This window comes from Vombatus ursinus, unplaced genomic scaffold (assembly GCF_900497805.2).
Source record: "Vombatus ursinus unplaced genomic scaffold, bare-nosed wombat genome assembly UNPS02009770.1, whole genome shotgun sequence".
Lineage (NCBI taxonomy): Eukaryota > Metazoa > Chordata > Mammalia > Diprotodontia > Vombatidae > Vombatus > Vombatus ursinus.
In genome coordinates, this window is record NW_020949548.1 from 14,516,353 (window position 1) to 14,537,003 (window position 20,651).

General features: G+C 46.5%; 1 protein-coding gene across 3 annotated transcripts in view; it reads left to right on the forward strand.

Moving 5' to 3' along the window:
* The window catches only part of ST5 (suppression of tumorigenicity 5), a 213,514-nt gene that overhangs the window by 143,459 nt on the left and 49,404 nt on the right, over positions 1 to 20,651 (forward strand). For all 3 annotated transcript variants that reach the window (XM_027852699.1, XM_027852700.1, XM_027852701.1), the window contains 2 exons: positions 12,995 to 14,230; positions 16,610 to 16,746. In XM_027852699.1, coding sequence (XP_027708500.1) covers positions 12,995 to 14,230; positions 16,610 to 16,746 — 1,373 coding nt within the window. The remainder of the gene's footprint in view (positions 1 to 12,994; positions 14,231 to 16,609; positions 16,747 to 20,651) is intronic.

The following is a 20,651-nucleotide window of genomic DNA, read 5'->3' on the forward strand; positions in this document are numbered from 1 at the left end:
CTTCCTTCCTTCCTTCCTTCCTTTCCTTTCTTCCTTCCTACCTTCTCAAAACATAATCTGGCAGGAACAGGATTGCCCTCTTGGCTAGCAAGTAGTGGGAGATCTTTGTTCCTTGTAGTATCCTAGTACTCTGGGGGCTATGTCCCCTTTCTCTTTCACAGTTCGTACATAAGCAGAATTTTCATCATCCTTCTACCAGATGTCTGCTCCAACGTGACCTTCCACCAGGCCCCACTACATTCTAGTTCATGCCAGTATCACTGTTATAATGCAGTTGACCAGTGTGGTGGTGGAGGCCAACCTGCCATATTACAAGAGCGTAAATATTGTGATTTGCCTTGGTTTGAGCGTAACTGTAACAGGGTTCTACCTCTGAGTTGTGATTAAGTGGAGGTGATAGACCCTGCGGCTCTCCAGATGGCCTATTGCTCCCCTGATCACGGATCCTTCCTTTTCCTGGCTACCAACTTTCAGTAATTAATGACCTCTCCTTAGTGGGATTCTCTAGCATTTGACTGTCTAGAGTCTGAAAATGCCTACTGTGTGGCTTGTGGGAAGCTTCTGATACTGGCTGTGAAATCCTTGGTAAGTCATGCCCTCTCTCTGCCTCGGTTTCTTCATTTGTAAAATGGGGCTAATAACAATACCAACCTACCTTATAGTGTTGTTGTGAGGATCGAGTGAGGTAACACGTGTACTGTGCTTTCCAAACATTAAAGCACTATATAAATGCTGGTTGTTTTTATCATTATCATTAATATCATCATCATCATCATCAGTAGTAGTAGTAGTAGTAGTAGTAGTAGTAGTAGTAGTAGTATTAGTATTAGTAGTAGTAGTAGTAGTAGTAGTAGTAGTAATTACATTAGTAGAGAGAATCTCATTTAGGGATTTCATATATAAATGAAATCATGGATCCAGTCCTTATTCCTGCCCTATGTGCCAAGTACTGGGGTTTCAAAGATAAAAATGAAATATCCCGTGCCCTCTAGGACCTTACATTTTATTGGGGAAAAGATATATACATATGAAAAATAGAAAAGATAGGCAAAATAAACACAATGAAATTTCTAGGGTTGGAGGGACATTAGCAACTTGGGAGATCAGGAAAGGCTTTAATAGTGGCGACTTGTGAGCTGAGTTTTGAAGGAATCTAGGATTGAATCTTAGAGGCAGAGGTCAGGAGAAGGGTATGTTACAGGCATGAGGCACAGCCTGGGCAAAGGCAAGGGGACAGGAAATAGAATGAGGAACATTAAGTAGACCAACTTGGCTAGAACATAGAATATGTGAAAAGTTGGGTTGGGTCAGATAGCAAAAGACTTTAAATGCTAAACAGAGAAGGGAATAGGGAGCCTCACTGAAGCCTTTTGAGCAGAGGAGTGACATGGTCAGGCTATGCTTTAGGATTATCAATTTGACAAATGTTTGGGGGCCAGCTTAGAGGAAGAGAAGACCAATTCAGAGGATGTTGCAGTAGGGTGGTGGTTGTGTAACGAGAGACAAAGAGATGGATTATTAGAGATGTTAGCGGAGGTAGAATTAGCAACAATTGGTGACTAATTAAATATGGGGAGATGAGGGAGAGTGAGGCATTGAGCATGACTGAATCTGGATGATGAGAAGGGTGGTGGTGCCCTTGACAGCAATAGAGGGAAGGTGGGCTAAGGAGTGGCCTTTCTCAGAATTGGAGCAAGGGAAGGAATAATTCCATTTGGGGCTTGTTGAACTTGAGACACCTACGGGGCATCTAGTTAGAAATGTCTAATAGAGAGTTGGTTTTTCAGGATGAGAGCTCAAGAAAGGGATATATAGATCAGGGACTTGTCTTCTTAGAGTTGGTAATTGAGCCCATGGGAGCTGATGAGATCACTCTGAGAGAGGGAAAGTAGAGGGGGAAGAGAAGGAGACTCAGGCCAGAGCCTTGAAGGATAGTTAGGGGGTGGGGTATGGATGGAGATCCAACAAAGTAGAACCAGGATGAGTTGGGAAAATAGATAATAGGTAAACTAGGAGAGATGAGTGTCATGAAATGCCTGGAAAGGGAAGGACTATCCAGGAGGAGATGGCAGTTGGCTCTCAAGTGCTGGAGGGGTGGGTCAAGAAGGATGAGGACTGAGGACAAGATTTGGCAGCTAAGACAGAGCAGTGGAAACTTCGGAGACAGCAGCTTCAACTGAGGAATGAGGTCAGAAACCAGAGTTTACAAGGAGTTTAAAAGTGAATAAGAAGGAGAGGACATGGAGGCAATAAATGTAGACAGCTTTTTCTAGGAGAGAGATAGACTGACCGAGAGAGAGAGAGAGACAGAGAGAGACAGAGAGACAGAGAGAGACAGAGAGAGAGAGAAAAGAAAGGATAGAGAGAGAGGAAGAGGAGATAGAGGGGGGAAATGGTAAGGTTAAATGAATTTTTAAATCCGTTAAGGTTAAATGAACTTTAGGGAATGGCAAGGCTAAATGATTTTTAAAATGTGGGAGCCCTGCACATGTTTGGAGACAATACTGAATGAGCCAGTGAAAAGAAGAGATTGAAGAATATGGGAAAAATCTTCTGGAGAAGGTGAGGGGGGATGGGATCAAGGGGACAAGAAGGGTTGGCCTTGGGGATGTGAAGAGGATCACCTGTTTCATCAACACTGAAGTAAAGGCAGAGATGGTGGGAGATGATCTCAAGGGATCTGAGATGTGGAGAAATGGAATGGAGGAGGTTCTTGGGGTGTGGCCTCAGCTTTTCTCAGTGAGGTATGAGGAGGGATGTTCCTCTGCTGAGAGATGAAGGGGATATGGGGGTGGTACGGGAGCTTTGAAGAGAGAAGTTTGGAACAGCCACTGTGAGGAGTAAAAAGATTGGCTTTATAGCAATGAAGGTCCGGTCGAAGATTGAGTAACACGAAACCCGGCATCTGAATAGCTTCTGGCCAATGGCCTCTTAAAGGCCCTTATTACCTCTTGCCCAGCCTATTGCCATAGCCCCCTACCGAATCTCCTTCTCTCCAGTCCCCTCCCCCATCCTTAAAATTATAGAACAATAGATCTGGAATTGATCTTAGATAGAGATGATCTAATACAACCTCCCCATTTTCCTGGTGAAGAAACTGAGATCCTGAAAGACTGTGACACTTGTCTGAGGCTCAGTTAGTGGCAAACCCAGATTCAAACCCAGGTCTCCTGACTCCCAGTCAAGTGTGCTTTCTGCCATCCCATGCACTTTACTGCCAAATGAATCTACCTAAGCACAAGTGTGGTATTGTCACTGTCCTGCTCAGAAATCCGTATGGTTCCCCATTCTTGCATTGGAGGTCCTTCACAGCCTCGGCTCAACCTACCATTCTAGGCTGATCTTGTCCTACTCTTCCTACACATTTGACTGTAATTTAACACCATCCACTGAGTAGTATTGTACTTTCCCACATTTGTACCTTTGTTCTTCATGTTTCCCTTGCCCAGAAACCTCCCCCACCTGTACTGTCTCTCAATGAAATTCATTAAGGCTCAACTTAAATGCCAGCTTCTCCTGGACCCTGGACCCTGGACCCTGAACCATCCTTCTTTATTACCCTGTAACACCTTGGGTTGGAACATTCCTATGACACTTGGTAAATGCCCTATGTTAGAGGTATCTGTATATGTTTTATCTTCCTTACTTAGCTATAAACTTGTAGAGAAAAAGGAGCCAAGCCTTGAATCACTTTAGTCCACAAAGCACTGAGCACAGGGCTCATCCCAAATAGTAAGTACTTGGGAAATAGAAAGAAGGAAGGAAAAAGGGGAAGAGAGGAAGAGGGGCAAAAGGAAAAGAAGGAATAAGGAAGATAAGTGGGACAGAGTAGGGAATAGAGGGAAAGGAGGAGGAGAAATGAAGGGGGAGGGGGAAGGGGGAAAAGGGAAAGGGGGATGGGCAATGAAGAGGAAGGGAGGGTGAATCAAAAGAGAAGGGGAAAGGAAGAAGAATAGTTGACTGAAATGGGCAAGGGACCTGAACAGAGGAAGGAGAGTTTGTCTTTCCACCATGGCAGCATCTCCGGCCTAGCTTCCATCCAGTTTTGCACCTGTGTTCTGGGCTTCCCACTGTGATATATACTCTGAATTCCTCTCTGCCCCTATTTATACTAGCGGGTTAGGTCTCTAGAGGGTGGTCACTCCATATTCCCTCAAGGTCCTAGGGGACCCTGCAGATCTAAGGGAGGACATTTTTTCTGGTACCATCGTTTACAGGCCCCCACAAGCTTCCCTCCACCGCAATGATAGTGTTTATATCACTCACCCAGACGTAATTAACTTTTAGGAAATGGCATTTTATTAAAATAGTATAGTGAGAACAGTTGGTACAAAATACCCTCCTAAAAGTCCGTGACCCACTATCCCGCCGGGGTATATAGAGTCAAGGGGAAAGCAGGCTCTGTCTTAGGGCACATGGCAAAGTGGGTAACTCACAGTTCCTGGTGGGGCTCTCACTGAAATCCGCAAGCTATTTCCCCTTGGTTCGGTGTAGCTTTCTGCTGGGCTCCTTGTAGTTTGTATCTAGTTTGTCTTTGGTCCCTGATGCACCGCTATCTCGATGCTCCTAGGGCTGTCCATGAAAAGTCTCAATGCTGAGACCTTCCAAAGTTCACAAGGCTCTCTGTTGGTCAAGGGGGAGGGAGGAGGCAGAAACTGCTCTTTCTTCCCCTTCCCTCCCCATCCCAGTAATGCCCTCTCAGGGTCTTGGCTCTCAAGGGCTCTTAAGTGTGAACTAGCCTGCTGGTTTTACACATCCCCCGAAGGGTGTAGCTTAGTGTCTCCAGCCAATGCCATTGTACCTTCTGTCAGTCTCGTTCCATTTCATCCAAGACTTTCTCTCCTTAGGAATTATTCAGGGACTTTTTGCCCCTAATGCCCTTGATTGATAGTTTGATTATCTAGTGATGTTTTCACCTGTTTAAGGTAGTTACTTTTAGTGGGGAGCTTGATTGAGTCCACAGAAATGTTTAGACCTTGTTCACACCTAGTTATTATATCTGATTGGCTCAATCAAAGGGTCTTGAGTGACCCCTACTCCTCCCCTTACTCTATCCTGGAAAGGGAGGGGAGACAGTTGTAGCAGGAGTGGACTTTAGCATTTCCTATGGAGTTGGGAATGTTCTATGGGCCCTTACGAAGGACATGCCTGAAAAGCAATTCCCAGTTGGTCCTTTGGCCCCCAGTGCAAGAGGAGAAAGGGTTAGATGGAGAAATAAAGGCTCCACCTCCCTCACCAGCTGTCCCTCAGAGAGGGGGGTGGGATGAGAAAACTTCCTTCTTGACTGCCTGTGGAGTGGGCAGCTTTTCCTGGCTCAGTGTCTAGTCAATTTCTCGACTCCAGGAGGATCAAGGAGGATTTGCCATATCATACATACCCTTTAGCCAGGGGATAGATCATAGGCCTTTTGGTGTCCCTAGAACATCTGAAAGCTGTGGCAAAGGGTGGGAAATGATTGATGAGACTGGAGGCTTTAATTCCATTGGGGTGGCCCAAGGGGCTGCTCAGAGTGCAGCTAAAAGACTCCCCCAATGACTGCCCTCAAAGATCGGCCCAGAACTCATCTCCACCATGAAGCCTTTTCAGAGTAACAGTTACTTCGTTATCATAAACTTGCCAGTCCTCTTTCTAATCACAGTGCTTCTAGTTCTAGCTAGAATTGTGTTGGAGATTGTTTTTGTGTTGTGTGTGTGCCCTCTCTCCCCTGTTAGACCATCCCCACCCCCAAGAGCAAGGACTGCGTTCTTTTCTGCTTCTTGGTAGGATGCTCAATAAGGACAGGAGGGTCCAGTCTGTGGTTCTGACCCACTGTGGATCAGAGCCCTTACTAGTTTGGAAAGACAAACTCAAGGCGACTCAGCAGAAATAAATTCACTGCCCACCATCCCTCACAACTGAATTCCCCACAGATGAGAGCCAGCCTGGCTGCATTCTTTTGTCTGTGCCCTTGTTTACTTTCTCTCGGATGTAGTTGGTACATGTGGCCTTGTAGCCCCGGGGCCTGGAACAGGCAGGGTTGATGGTTTCCTTGTTCAGCAGACACTAGCTAGTTTGGGGCAGAAAAGCCAGGTAGGTTTGTACCGGTGGGGATTGACTTAGGAGCCCTCCTGGCTGGAGTCTCCAGCCTTCCAGGTGCAGAGGAGGAAACCAGTAGGGGAGCCTTTAAGGTCAGCAGTTAATGCCCAGGTAAAGCCAACGTACGAGAATGCCTCGACATGGTGATGATGATGGGGAGAGTCTAGGGTGGCACCAAACGCAAGTGAGACACCCAAGAAGCCCATTGATCAGAAACGGCCAGCTCTATATAGGTGAATTCCCAACTGCTTTCTCATCCAGGTGTTAAAGGTAGCTTCCCCAGTGGAAAAGTCCCTGGCTGGGTTTGCCAATAAATGGTGCATCACCTGCCGAGAATTCATTGTCTGGGTGTGTTATATGAGAATCTGCTGTGTCACTAACTTCGGAGCTGGGTCATATTCTCAAGGGGATCAGTACCATGGACGTGCATGCATTTGTTACTCCATCTTACTCTCCGGCTTTATCTCTGTGTATCAGTCTCTGTGTTGCAATTTTTCAATTTCTTCCCACCTCTTTTGCTCCTTCCCTCTCTAGCCTAACCTCATATTTTCTCAGCCTCTCTCTCTGTTTCTCTGTCTTTCTCTGTGTTTTTGTCTCTCTCTGTTTCTCTCTGTGTATGTGTCTGTGTCTCTTTCTATCTCTGTGTGTGATGCTCTGTCTCTCTGTCCCTGTCCCTGTCCCTGTCTTTCTCTATCTGCCTGACTTTTTTGGTCTCCTTTCCTAATATTATCCTTTTCTTTTTGTCTTACTCTTTCACTGTTCCTCTCCTCTGTCTTCATTTTCTGTTTTTCTTGGCTATTTACCTTTTCTGTCCCCTTCCCCTTTGGTTGCCCATCTCTTCTGGCTGATTGTTTCTCTCCCTTCTTCTCTGGCTTGACCACAAGGTCATGTTGATATCGTAGAAAAATACAAATAGAAAAGCAGTTATCTGCTTCATGGGTATTCTTTCCCCATAAGCCACTCCCACAACCTCCCCCTCCCCAAATCAGACATCTCTGAGCCTGAATGGCTTGCTGTTCGCCAGGGGTCAGGTGGAAGCCCAGCCAAGTTCTCCATTGGGATCTAGGCTATTCCCATCACTGAGCATGATGGATATTACTTAATACCTGTTGGCTTTTTACTTGCTCAGCTAGAGTTTCTCTTCCTGGGTGACAAGTAGCAGCCTAAATGTTTGTGTTGGCAAAACGATTGAAGTGGTTTTGGTAACTGTACCCAGCTTGGGCAGATTGGCAGCCCCTCCCTGTGGACGGGACCAACAGGGGAGAGTACATTCATAGTGCCTGCGTCCAGGCTCTCTCTGCCACTCCCTCGAGAGGCAAGGAAGGACAGCGTTGAACAGAGGCTGGGAGGAATCTGATGTTGTGTGTACATTCTCCAGTAGCTTATTGCAAGTTGACCTAATGAAAATTTTACGCTTTAAATCCCAAAATCAGGTTGAAGGGAATCTCAAAAGCTATTTAGTCCAGCTTATACTGAAGCAAGAATTCCTTTTGAAATGTACCTAACAAGTGGTCAGCCAGCCTTTTTTTTTTTTTTAACACGACCTACTACTGGTCTTTTTTCACTTTGGGCTAGCTCTAAATTAATAGAAAGTTCTTCTTTTAAACAACCTTTTAAACAAAAGGGAAGCCCCTTAATTTTCCTCTTTAAAACTTGGTTCCTAGTTCTGCCCAGAAGAGCTGGGACAAGCAAGTGTAATCCCTCTTCTGTGGGATAGCCTTTCAGCTATTTGTCCCCTGCTAAGTCTTTTCTTTCTCAAGGCTAAACACCTCCAATTCCTTCAGAGATCTTTATGTGGCATGAACTTTCACAATCCTGGCTGCCTTCCTCTGGACAGTCTGGAGCTCGATTCTAAAATACGGTGCTCAGAATTGAACACAATAGTGCGGATAGGGTCCAGAAAAGAATACAATGGGACTGTCACCTCCCTAGTCCTAGAAGCTACCTCTTTAATACACCCGAAGATGGCTTTAGCTTTCTTTGCTCTTCCATATATATTGTTTTCTTAAATTAAATTTTATTTTCTTCTATCAGCAAAAATCTGCTTTCTCTCCCTCCCACCCCTAATTGAGAGAGAAAGGAAAATAAAACCCCTGTCAAAAACATGTAATAAGTAAAACAAATTCTCTCATTGGCTATGTCTAAAAAAGATATCTCAGCCTGCACTTTTAGCCCATCTCCTCTCTTATCAGGTAGAGGTAGCATGTTTCAACATGAGTCCTAAGGAATTATCAGTTGGTCATTGCGATGATCAGTGTTCCCTAAGTCTTTCAAGGTTGTTTGTCTTTGTTATATTTGTTTTGTACAAATTATTCTATTCACTTCACTTTGTATCAGTTCATCTAAGTCTTCCCAGGTTTTTCTGAAACCATCTTACTCATTTCTTGTAGCACAATAGTATTCCATCACAGTCATATCCTTGCCATCACAAAAAGAGCTGCTAACAATTTTTTTTGTATATATGGGTCCTTTTCCTCTTTCTTTGATGTCTTTGAAAATCGCCACTAGGTCTGTACTCTTAGCGGTGATGTTGCTGAGTGAAAGACTATACACTATATCGTATTGTCGCTTCATGTTGAGTCTGCAGTCCACTTAAACCCCCACTGTTCCTCAGCTGTGCCTCCCCATCTTGTACTTGTCAGATTGACTTTCTGAACCCAAGAATAAGACTTTACATTTATCTTTATTACATTTCATCTTAATTAGGCACTGCCTAATGTTCTAGCCTGTCAAGATGTTCTTTCTGGGTTTCATGAGATCAGCCCTGAGCTCCTTCTGAGGGTCTCGTATATCCCCACCATATTTAGGGATTTGTTGTTGCCACCAACTCTTTCCCAATTCCCTCTCAATGTTTAGGGTCCCCCAGTTCTCCTGGGGGACTAGGAGAACCAACCCATTGTCTTTCAAATCTAATGGAGATAAGAGAAAATAAAAGCTTTACCTAGCTTTTACCTAGCTTTAGTAGGTATGTAAGGATAGAAGAAATGGCAAGCCCAAAGCCTGGGGGTATGGTGAAAAAAGCCATGGAATTGTTAGTTCCCAACTCTGGGTCTAACCTTCCCTGACTCAGTGGGGTCCAGCCCTATACTTTTAAGCTACTCTTTCCACATATCTTGTGAGAGTATTAAGTTTAGAACAAATCCTGGTTTACCTGAAAACCATGAGTGATTAGGGATAAGGATACTAATCCCTGTTTTGAAAGATCTTTTTACAGATCAAAGATTGTATACCAGGGAATTTAATACACAAAACTGAAGGGCCATTTCTTTATAGGGATAAGCCCCCTTTTCCCCCTTAGAACATGTCTGAGCTTTTTTTTTTTTTAAAGTACTTTATAGAAACTAAGAGATAAAATAAAATGGCTTACAGAATAAAGAAATAATGCTTGGAAATCTCATCCTAAGACATTTCTGGCCAAGTTACAGAGGTTGGCACTGATCCCTATTATCATCTTTACCACTATATATGGCCAGCCTCCATGTTTCCTCCAAAGATGGCCAGCTGTAATCATTCCCACCAGCACCTAAATCTAGCTTTTAGTGATAGGATCAGCGTTTTAGAGCTGGAAGGGACCAGATAGACATATAGAAGGGCTATCTAGACACACCTCCTTATTCTGCAGATGAAGAGGTAACTGAGATACTTTTAATTCTTCACTCATATGTAAATCTGGGAAATACTGATAGCAGTTGAGTCCAGTTCTCATGTTCTACCTGCCTCTTTCAAACATGTCCCAACTGTCTTTTTCTAACTTGTTTTTTTGTAATGTTTATCTATATTTCTGAAGCCACCATTGAGGGCAGGGGTTGGCAAATGATAGCCTGAGGACCAAATCCAGCCCTCTGTCTGCTTTTGTGTGGTCTGAGAGTTAAGAATAGCTCATGCCCTACAGTAAAACTTTATTTTTGTAACCTCAGTGCCTAGCACAGTGCCTGGCACATGGTTGGCACTTAGGAAATTTTGATTGATTGATTGATTGAAAATTATGAAAATCATTCTTAGCTCTGGGCTTTGCTGACCCTTGATCTCTAGAGCATGCAAGGGTCTTAGTAGCTAGCTCTTGTTTGAGACAATCATAGACCCAAGAGAAGGTCACCAGGTCCAGTCCCCAGCCACCCATACAACAGAATGCCTAAACCATCCAAGACTCTGACTAGCAACACATAATCCCACTACCAGGATTACCTGCATGGAAAGAGTTTATGGCTCTAATAGGTTTCCCTGGTCCTTGAGCAGCTGCATAAGCATCCCTGCAGGAACTGCCTGGAGATCAGGCCATGTGATAGGGCAGAAAGGAATAGAGTGAGTAAGAGATAAAGCCTAACTTGGAAGCCAGCAAATGCATCTGAACTGCATGGGGAGAGGCTAGGAGGGAATATGGAAGGAATGGCCGAGCGGAGCCAGTGGTTTCCGTCAGGAGGCATACCTGGTTAGAGATGTGTGTATTGTGGAAGCTACAAAAGGAGGAGGTTGATGAGTGACCAGTCCTGACTTTCTGGTCTGAGAAGGGATGTTCGAAGGAATAGATCCGTCTTTTCATCTCCATCCTCCAAAGAGGAGAGAAACTGAGTTCAATGTCGGCATTTTAAATGTCAGGACTTTGTGAAGAAATTTTTGACCATCTGGCTCCGATTCTGCTCTGGGTCAGGCTATTAATGGAAGTTTATAATCATCCTTCCAGGAAAAACTGAAGAATCAGACATCTATTGTAAGGGAGGGTGCTTTGGGTCTGGGGTCGGGGGATGGTTATGGCTAAGTGAGGGTAGTTTTAAAAGAAAAGAGCATTAATAAGGAGTTGTGTTTTGTTTTTTAATTGGGCAGGCAGCTCTGCCTCTCATATCTTGAGCTTTGTATGGAGGCTGAGGACTAGAACGGTTCTCTCAAACAAGTGGGAGGGGACTGTGACCTTTATGTGTTCTAGATGGTGATTCCAGAAAGCATCTGCTATCCAGTAAAAATAACAATAGCTAGTATTGCCTTATTGATCATAACAAGCTTCTTTAAGGTTAGTGAAGTACCTTATGTATATTATATTAATGCCTTAAAGGCAGAGATTGGCTTTTTGCCTTTATATCCCTGTACTTAATAGAGTTCCTTGCACATAGTAGGTACATAATAAATGTTTGTTGAATTTATTGAATCTCCTCCCTTCTTCTCTGCATTGATAGTTCCTAGAGGAGCTTTGGGCCAAGACTTTCTGTAATTGCGCAGCGCACCGTGTGTGTGTGTGTGTGTGTGTGTGTAGGGCAGTTCTTGTTGGACCTGGGCTTTTCTTAAAATAAAAAGTTAAGGCATGTTGGTTTCCTGTTGTTTGGGGCAGCCAGGGGCTGTGACCCCAAAGAGGGAATGTTGATGGAGCTCTGAGTCAGCCATGCACGGGTTCTTTCTGAGTGAGCAAGCAGTAACAGCAGTCTGACCCACTGGCCAGTTCATAGCACGGATGTGGGTGGTCAAGTAGACGGGCAGCCTTGAGGCCACACGGTTCCAGCCAGAGGCGGCAGGGGTGATTGACTAGCAGGTATGGCAGGGGCTTCCTGGTCAGGAGTATTGGCAGGACCATCTCACCTGGACCAAAGTTGGGAGCGTTTTGGAAGGAAGCTCCCTGCAAACAGCCACTGTCTGATGGTGCATCTCATAGAGAAAAAAGCGTAATGAAAGGCGATCTGTCTTCTCTCCATTGACGTGCTCTTTATTAGGCATAACTCACCTCTGTTCTAGGCCCCTTCCTACCTACGTAGCTCAGTGACTGAGAGTGTGGCGCACTTTAAGCTAACGAAATGAACTGCGTGTTGAGGTAAACTAAAACCCAAGAACATCTAGTCTGTCACTACCCTCATTTTATAGCTGGGGAAACTGAGGTTTCTATTCCCTCTGTAGTGATACGCACAGTACCAAGTGCTCAGTAATCATTTGTTGAATGAATGGATGGATGGATAACTGAATGAATGAATGAATGTCTCTAAGGGAATCCACCTATAGAGATAACTAAGTTAGCCCCGGGCCAACCGCACTCTTGGGAAATGAGCGGAGCAAAGGAAATCTTTGGTTTGGGAGCTGTGTTCTTGGGAGCTTTGGCATTCTGGCAGGTGATTTTATTTTTAAACAGTGAACCCCTGGTGCAGCTTTCCTTAGATAGAATTTTTTTTCTTTTTTTTTTTTTTTTTTTTTTTTTAGGAATCATAGGCATAGTTGGGAATGGAGTGAGATGGTAGAGTTCATCTAGTCCAGCGGCCTCATTTTGTACCAGGCAGCCAAGGCTCAGAGAGGCCCAGGACCGTTGCCCCAGTCACACAGTAATAAGGGGCAGAAGTAGAATCTGAACCTGGGTCTTCCTACTACAAACCTGGTGTTCTTTTCATCATACTCCACTGAAATGGTAGAAATTTCAAACTCTGAATTGCTAGTTTTGTTGTTAAGTCGTTTCAGTCTTGTCTTCACTCTCTGGGACCCCATTTGGGCTTTTCTTGGCAAAGATACTGGAGTGGTTTTCCATTTCCTTCTCCAGCTCATTTTATAGATGAGGAAACTGAGGCAAACAGAGTGAAGTGACTTGCCCAGGGTCACACAGCTGGTAAGTGTCTGAGACTGGATTTGAACTCAGGTCTTCCTAACTCCAGGCCTGGTATCTTATCAACTGTATCACTTAGCCTAGTCATCAGCAAACCCAGCCTCAGTAAATTCATTTTCCAGTTCATTCTGTGTTGACAGAGATCTGTGTTTCCTCTAAGTAGGGACTCATGGAAAGCCAACACCTTGGCCAAAGTCCTTTGGCTACCAAGGGTCAGTGACCAAGTTTGAACCCATTTTCCTGCCTGGCTCCTCGTCTAATGACTGTGGACTGTGCGGTACTGTCTCCAGAGCTGAGCTTTTTTAATGTTTCTGGTTAGTAAATCTCACTGTTTTCTCTCTTTGCTCCCAGGTCTCAGTCGGTTTCTCCACCTCCAGTCCTCTCTCCACCAAGAAGCCCTGCCTGCCCACTCAGCCACAGTGAAAACTCAGCCAGCAGCTCCCCTCCTGGCCCTGGCTCCCAGCTCCTGCTCAAGGATTGGAGCCCCCAGGCCGCCTCGCCCGACAGCCCCCCTGAGCCGGCCCTGGACAGTCGACCTTCTAGGCACCACGTCAAGGCCGCCAGCATCGGCTGCTTGGACAATAGACTCTCAGTGTGCAGGGGAGAGGACCAGAAGGAGAACCTCCAGGGGGAGGCCCAGAATGGGGAGGAGGTAGCTGGCCGCCCACCCCTCGCCCACAGCACGCCATCCCTGGGTCCATCGGCCTGCCTGCGGAGCATCCCGCGGGGCCGCTCTGGCACCCGCAGCCTGGGTATCCGGGAGAAGATCTCAGCATGGGAAGGCCGCCGAGAGGCCTCGCCCAGAATGAATGTTTTCGGGGAGAAGAGGGAGGGCTCCAAGAGCGACCGGGCAGCCAGTGAGGGCTGCCCCAGCGTGCTGCCCTCCCCGTGCAGCTCAGACAAGACCTTCGACTTCAAGGGCCTCCGGAGGATGAGCAGGACCTTCTCAGAGTGCTCGTACCCTGAGACGGAGGAGGAGGCCGAGTCGCTCCCCGACCGGGACTCCTGCCACCGGCTGGAGAAACGGCCGAGCCGCAGCGATTCCAATGCCTTCCTCAAAGGCCACGGCCGCAAGGAGAGCTCGGCGGTGCTGAGCCGCATCCAGAAGATCGAGCAGGCCCTGAAGGAGCAGCCTGGCCGGGGGCTCCCCCAGCTCCCCAGCAGCTGCTACAGTGTGGACCGAGGAAGGAGGAAGACCACCACCCTGGGCACCCTGGGCACCCTGGAGGAGTCAGCGGGCAGCCCCAGTGGCAGCGGCCATGGAGCGGGTGCTCTTGTGATGGGGGGTGAGGCGGGCCCGCCCCCAGAGAGCGAAGGCGGTGGCCTCAGCAAACTGGAGCCTCCCCGAGGCAGCCCCAGCCCCAAGGGGCTCCCCGAGAGCCCCCCTGACCTGGACGTGAACCCTGTCCCTAAACCCAAGCGCACCTTTGAGTATGAGGCTGATAAAACCCCCAAGAGCAAGCCAAGCAATGGTCTACCTCCTTCCCCCACACCTGCTGCTCCCCCGCCTCTGCCCTCCACCCCGGCCCCTCCGGTCACCAGGAGACTCAAGAAAGACTCACGCTTTCACCGCAAGTCCCAGAGCAGGTAATGTAAGCCCTCTCGATGCCTTATACCCGAGCTTGCAGCTGCTGGGGTAATTGTGGTTGTTAGGGCAGTTTTATTTTTTAAGGTAGAAGATAAACAGATAACTTGGTTTATGGTAAAGAACCAGATACTTCTTTCTGTTTCCTGAGCATTCTGATGAGAGGTTAAAAAAAAGCCCCCCCTTTTAAAAGATGTGGTAAAGAGTGTTGGACTGGAGGGCAGATGCGTCCTGGGTTCAAATCCTGACCCTACCATTTCCTGTTTTCTTGGGCAAGTGATGTCACCTTTCTGGGCCTCAGCCTCCTTTGTAAAATGAGAGTTGGACCAGGCGACCCCGAGGGTCTTTCCAGCCTCAATGAGTCCATGTTAGGCTTATTTTGGGAGCCTCGGTCTCTGTTCATGATCCCTATGGGGAAAGCCTTGGCCTCTGGGTCAGCCTTGTGGACAGTCAGGTCAGCTTTATACATGGGCATAATTGGCCTTTGCCTATGTAACCTCAAATCTCTTATTTACAAATTCCTTAAATTCCACTTTGAGAGATTAATTCTTTTGAGGCAGGCTCCTTTTTTTAAAAAATGTGGCTCCCTCCTAGGAGGGGCTGCCCCCACGATGAGCCTAATGCTGGTATGAATGAAGACATTGATCTGGTTCCTTCCTTCTCAGAGGGGGAGTCTCATGGAATCACTGGGTCCATGTGGAGGATGGGAAAGAAGATGCCGATGAAGAAAAATGGGAAGGGGGGGTGGGAAATGCTGAAAGCCAATTTGACCTGCTTCGGTCTTATTGAAGAGTGGGTCTGTCTGCCCAGCAGGGTAGGCTCATAGCGTCCCCAGAACTGCCTTCGCCGAGGCCCAGCTTTGGCTCTTTCTACTTCCTCACTTGCCTGGCCCTGGGCCCCCAGAGGTATACAGGAGGTGTCAGGGAAGTGGGGTTAGTAAGACTATGTACCAGCCACACGTGGTGCCTTTCTCTCCCTTGAGTCTGGCTGGACTGATAATGTTAGCTGAATTCTAACGACTGGTTATCCCTCATCTTCTTGGATATCCAAGAAGGGACTCCACCATCATACTTTACTTTTGGGGAGAAGGGTCTTCACCCCCACCCTCTCGGTCCCCCTGTCAGCTCTAGTTTCAACCTAGTAGTAACCTTATTCTGCCTGCTCATTTTTTCTTATAGCACAATAGTATTCCATTACATTCACATACCACAACTTGTTATTCCCCAGTTGATGGGCATCCCCTCAATTTCCAATTCTTTGCCACCACAAAAAGAGCTGCTATAAATATTTTTGTACATGTGTACAATGAATATTCATGTACATTTTTGTACATGAAAAAACTTTTCCTGTTTTTATGATTTCCTTGGGATACAGATCTAGAAATGGTATTGCAGGGTCAAAGGGTATGCAGTTTTATAGCCCTTTGGGCATAGTTCCAAATTGCTCTTCAGAATGGTTGGATCAGTTCACAACTCCACCAACAATGCATTAGTGTTCCAATTTTTCCCACATCTTCTCAACATGTATCATTTTCCTGTTTTGTCATGTTGGCCAGTCTGCTAGGTGTGATATGGTAGTAACCTTATTTTAAAACACGAGAAAATTTGAGAATAGATAGGGAGACCATCTCTCACAAACTTTTTTTGAATTTTTTTTAGCTAAATCAGAGGAGAGAAATCACAGAGGGTTGTCAAGGACTGGTGGTCCCTAATATATAAAAGGTTTAGTGATGATAGTAATAATGCAGGGCTTTATGTAGCTCTCTATTATCTACACAGGGCTTTCCTGACCACAAGCCTGGGAGGTGGGAAGAGGGGATGGGATGCCTTCTCTTCTGCCTGACCTCTCATGGCTAGTACCATGCCCTAGTGTGCGACCTTTTTTGACCTGGTGTGAGAATGATCAAATATCCATCATTAAAGCATCTACTACTGTAGTGTGGCTGTGACAGCCTTTGTCTAGCCCTCGGAACTTGGGACGTAGCCTTACCGTTGGCTCCAAACTCTTCTGCCAACAGCATGGCGGTGATGGGGGATGGCCTCTACTTTCATGGACATCACCCTTTTTCAGTTGAGTGTTTTGACGTCCTGCTGAGCAACAGTTACTTATCTTAATTTATATCATGTCTAGGCCCTCCCACCCCTACCCCCTTAAGTGTTTAAGGAGTGGTCTCTAAGACCTTTTCTAGAGAAAAAGTGACCCTTTACGGGGTCGGAGATGGAATTTGGTTCTTCCTTGCAGTTGTTTGGTAAGTTTCCATTTTTAAATGGGCTCTGGTCATAGCTGCTGGATGTATTCTCCACAGGGTGGGCTTGGGACCCTCCCCCTTTCCCTCTCACCTCCCCCTCCAACTGAATGAGTCTTGTTCTTGGGATCCACAGAAAATCCTTTGAGTTTGAGGATGCGTCCAGTCTCCAGTCCCTGTACCCCTCCTCCCCCACCGAGAACGGTACTGAGAGCCAGCACAAATTTGGATCCAAGAGCACTTTAGAGGAGAATGCCTATGAGGACATTGTGGGTAAGGCCCCAGAGGAGCCGAGGGCTCAGGGAGGGCTCAGGCTAAGCGGGAGAGGGCCTCCGGGCGAGGCTTCGTTTAAGCTTGGGGATGGAGGCGGAGAGGGCTGTGGATGTGGGCTAGAGGACATGGGAAACATGATCCAAGCCGCCGGAGTTCTTTTTATTAACGTTCATGCTGATTCTGGAGCCCTGTCCCTTCAGCTGAGACCCAGAATCTGATTCCGTCTGTAAATAAAACCTGTGTGGGAGAGGAGAGAAAACAGACTCAGGTTTGGAGAGTAGGGGTTCTTAAGGGGGCTTCAAAGACCCCTCCCATGCTCTTGCTCCTCAGAGGGATCTGGGGAGGGAGGGAAGGGTCCACCTTTCCGCATGTAGGGAGCTGGCTGGGTGGGGCAGCTGGCAGGAAGGAGGCCAAGTTTCTGGGAACTGAAACCCCAGGTGTCAGGTAGTCACCCTCCTTCCCCACTGTAAGGTGATTCGCACCTCTGGTTTCCTGGTGATCTCTTGGCACTCCCCCCTCCCTTTCCCTTGGGTTGTCAGAGGAGGAGGCCTAGTGCCCAGTGAACTGAAGGAAAGGAGAAGGAACGTTTATGAAGCCCCTACGATATGCCAGGCAGTGCGCTAACTTGTGCGGGGCTATTATATGAAGGCGGCATTATGTGACGGCCTCGTGGATGGATAGGCTGTAGTGTTAATGAGGCCTGGGACGAGGAGCGGCACTTTGAGGGCATAGGCTAGAGCACTGGGCACGTGTCAAGGGGGCTTTAGTGAGTATGGCCCTCTTAACTCAGATTACTCCTCTCCTGGGGTAGGTTGAGGGAGGCTAGCTGTGTTCTTCCTTTCCCTAACCCTATTCAGATGAAGCCTGGAGGAGTCATAGGCAAACCTTAGGCTCGTCTACTATGGGCAGGAGAAGGGAGAAAAGGGAACAGTCGCCTATTAAGGGTCTACTGTGTGGCAGTGCCAGGCACTGTGCTAAGCGCTTTACAGATATTATCTCATTTTATCCTCACAACAACCCTCGGAGACAGGGCTATTATTATCCTCCTTTTACATTTGGGGAAACTGAGGCAATCTGCGGTTAAGTGCATTTTTCCAGAGTAGTCCAGTTTGGCGACAGTACTGATTTCTTGGAAAGAAATGTTATGGAATAGCCTAGAAAGGGTGGGATCATACGATATCACAAAAGACCTAGAATGCTAATCAAAGGAGTTTGAACTTGACTGAGTAGGTAATAAGGACCTTTGGAGATTACTGACTGGAGAAATAAAGTGACCAGATCTCTGCTTAAGGGAGATTAGCCTGGTGGTTGAATAAAAGAGTGACCAGGAGCAGAAAGACCTATTGTAATAGGCCTTTGAGGGGTAATACCAAGGGCCTGTCCTAGGGTGGGAATGATGGGAATGAGGAGAAGGGGATGGCCCTGAGAGGGGCTGTGGTTTGCGTTTATACCTGGGCCTCAGCTCCAGCTGGTCAGATAAAAGTAGGATAACTAAGATTCTTTTTTTGGGGGGCAAGGGGCTAGGCAATGGGGTTAAGTGACTTGCCCAGGGTGACACAGCTAGTAAGCGTTGGGTATCTGAGGCCGAATTTGAACTCAGGTCCTCCTGACCCCAGGGCTGGTGCTCTATCCACTGTACCACCTAGCTGCCCCTCCCCACCCCATAACTAAGATTCTTAAGGAGCTTATGCATTTTTGGGGAAAGCTCAAATGGGGATGAGTCTGGACAATGTGGACCAGACCAAGGGGCACTTGGGAGAAGGCCAGGAATGTAATTGGGGGACTGTACTGGTGGTGGGATGCAGGGGAGAGTATGTGTGCTGGTGCACAAGGATCAGACCTCGGATGTGGAGTATCGTCGACTGCATAATAAAAAGAATTTGTCCGTTGTGAGCTATGGTAAGTGAACTGGGTGTAAGGTCAAACTGTTCTTTTTTCTGGGCAAAGCATAGAACTATAATTTTTTAAAAAATGAAAGCCTTTTCCCTTTTTTCTCTTTGTAGGAAGGAGAAGCAGTTATTTAGGGATCATCTATAGAATAAAGAAATTAGTCTAGGATTCACTAGATGATTTTCGGAGGACTTTCCAGCTTTAGTATTCTGTTATTCTATAGTCAGGGTAAGAATTTAAAAAAAAAAAATTCTGCCGAGTTGGCAAGCATTCATTAATAGTCAGGGTAAAACAATTTAAAATAATTCTGCCAAGTTAGCAAGCATTTATTAATAATTGGGGTAAGACATTTAAAATAATTCTGCCAAGTTAGCAAGCATTCATTAATAATCAGGGTAAGACATTTAAAAAATTCTGCCAAGTTTAGCAAGTATTTATTTAGACCCATAGTGGGTATTGGGGTTACAAAAATCAAAACTTAGCCCTTGCTTTCAGATTGCTTTCTAAAGTATGATACAGAAAAAAGAACTCTGAGTCTATACTCCTTACTACCCCAGTGTATGTGACTTTGGGTTGTCCTAAGCACTCTGCACTCCCCTTTTCTCATTTGTGAAGTTAGGGGGCTAGACAGTGGGTCAGTAGCATGATACGACAACCCTAGAAGGTACTGCAATTTTAACTAGCATTAAGAGAATCATAGTATCCGGTATTAGGAGGGGAAGTTACAATTCCACTGTACTTTGACTAGCTCGGACCCCATCTGCAGTGCTGTGTTAGGGTGCAGTGTTTTAGGAAGGATATTGATAAGCTGGAAAGCGTCCAGAGGAAGGTAAAGAGTATCATCAAAAGCCTTGAGATTGGTTGAAAACCCCAGGAGTGTTTAGCCTGAAGAAGATTAGACATGGTGGAGTGTATACTTGGTGGCTCTCCTGAAGTATTTGTATGGCTCCAGAGGACCCGACTAGGGAGCGATGGATAGAAGGCGCAAAGTGGCAAAATTAGGCTCGATTAAAGAAAAACAACTAGAGATATGCAAAAATGGAATGGGCTACCTTGGCAAGAAGTGGATTCTTTTTCCCCAAAGGTCATCGAGCAGAGTCTGGGTGGTTGACGGTTGGTCAGATCTGTTGTAGATTGGATTCTTGTCAGTGTTGGGGTGGACTAGATGGTCTCTGAAGGCCTTTCCTACCCTACTAGCCTGTGACCTCTGAGGTCCCTTCCAGCTTTAAATCCATTATTCCCCAGCAATCAAGAGGCTTCCCACAGGCTGAGGGGAGTGAGTTCGACAAGCCCTGTCTAGATCCATGAATCTCAGATTGGTGAGTGTGTCCTTTAGTGAGAGAGTCGTCATTTCCTCTCACCGTTAGGGAGCCTCAGAAGTAGGTAAAGACTGAAGGACATCAGTCAGCTGGGTTTTGCTTGGAGCCCTTAGTGGGGTTTGGGTTTCAGAGCTCAGTGAAGGACTTTGCAGGGAGTTTCTACTTGCTGCTAGGTTTATTTCAAGTTTGGCATGCCCACCTTAGTTTGCTCTGCCCACGGTCTGAGAGCTCAAGGTTACCTTCTAAATGGATCAGATGATCTGCAGGTGCTCCCTCTTCCCCCTGTCCTCATGACCAGGCCCTCAATGCTTTAACTTGCTTTGAGATTCTGGGGGAGGGATCACTGTTTACCTCTTGTCTACTGGAATGACCTTGGAGATGTAAATCTGGTAAGTAATAGCTCTAGCCTTCAAGGGAGCTCTTAGAACTATACATTGCCTGGACTCAGGGATTCCTTGTTCTGTTTTGCATTTCTAGGTCTGTCAGTGGTATGTTCTTTCACCTGGGATGGGGCAAGATTGATGATCTTTTTTTGTTGTTGTTGTTTTGTTTTTGTTTTTGCTTTTTGGTGAGGCAGTCGGGGTTAAGTGACTTGCCCAGGGTCACACAGCTAGTAAGTGTTAAGTGTCTGAGGCCGGATTTGAACTCAGGTCCTCCTGACTCCGGGGCTGGTGCTCCATCTACTGCGCCACCTAG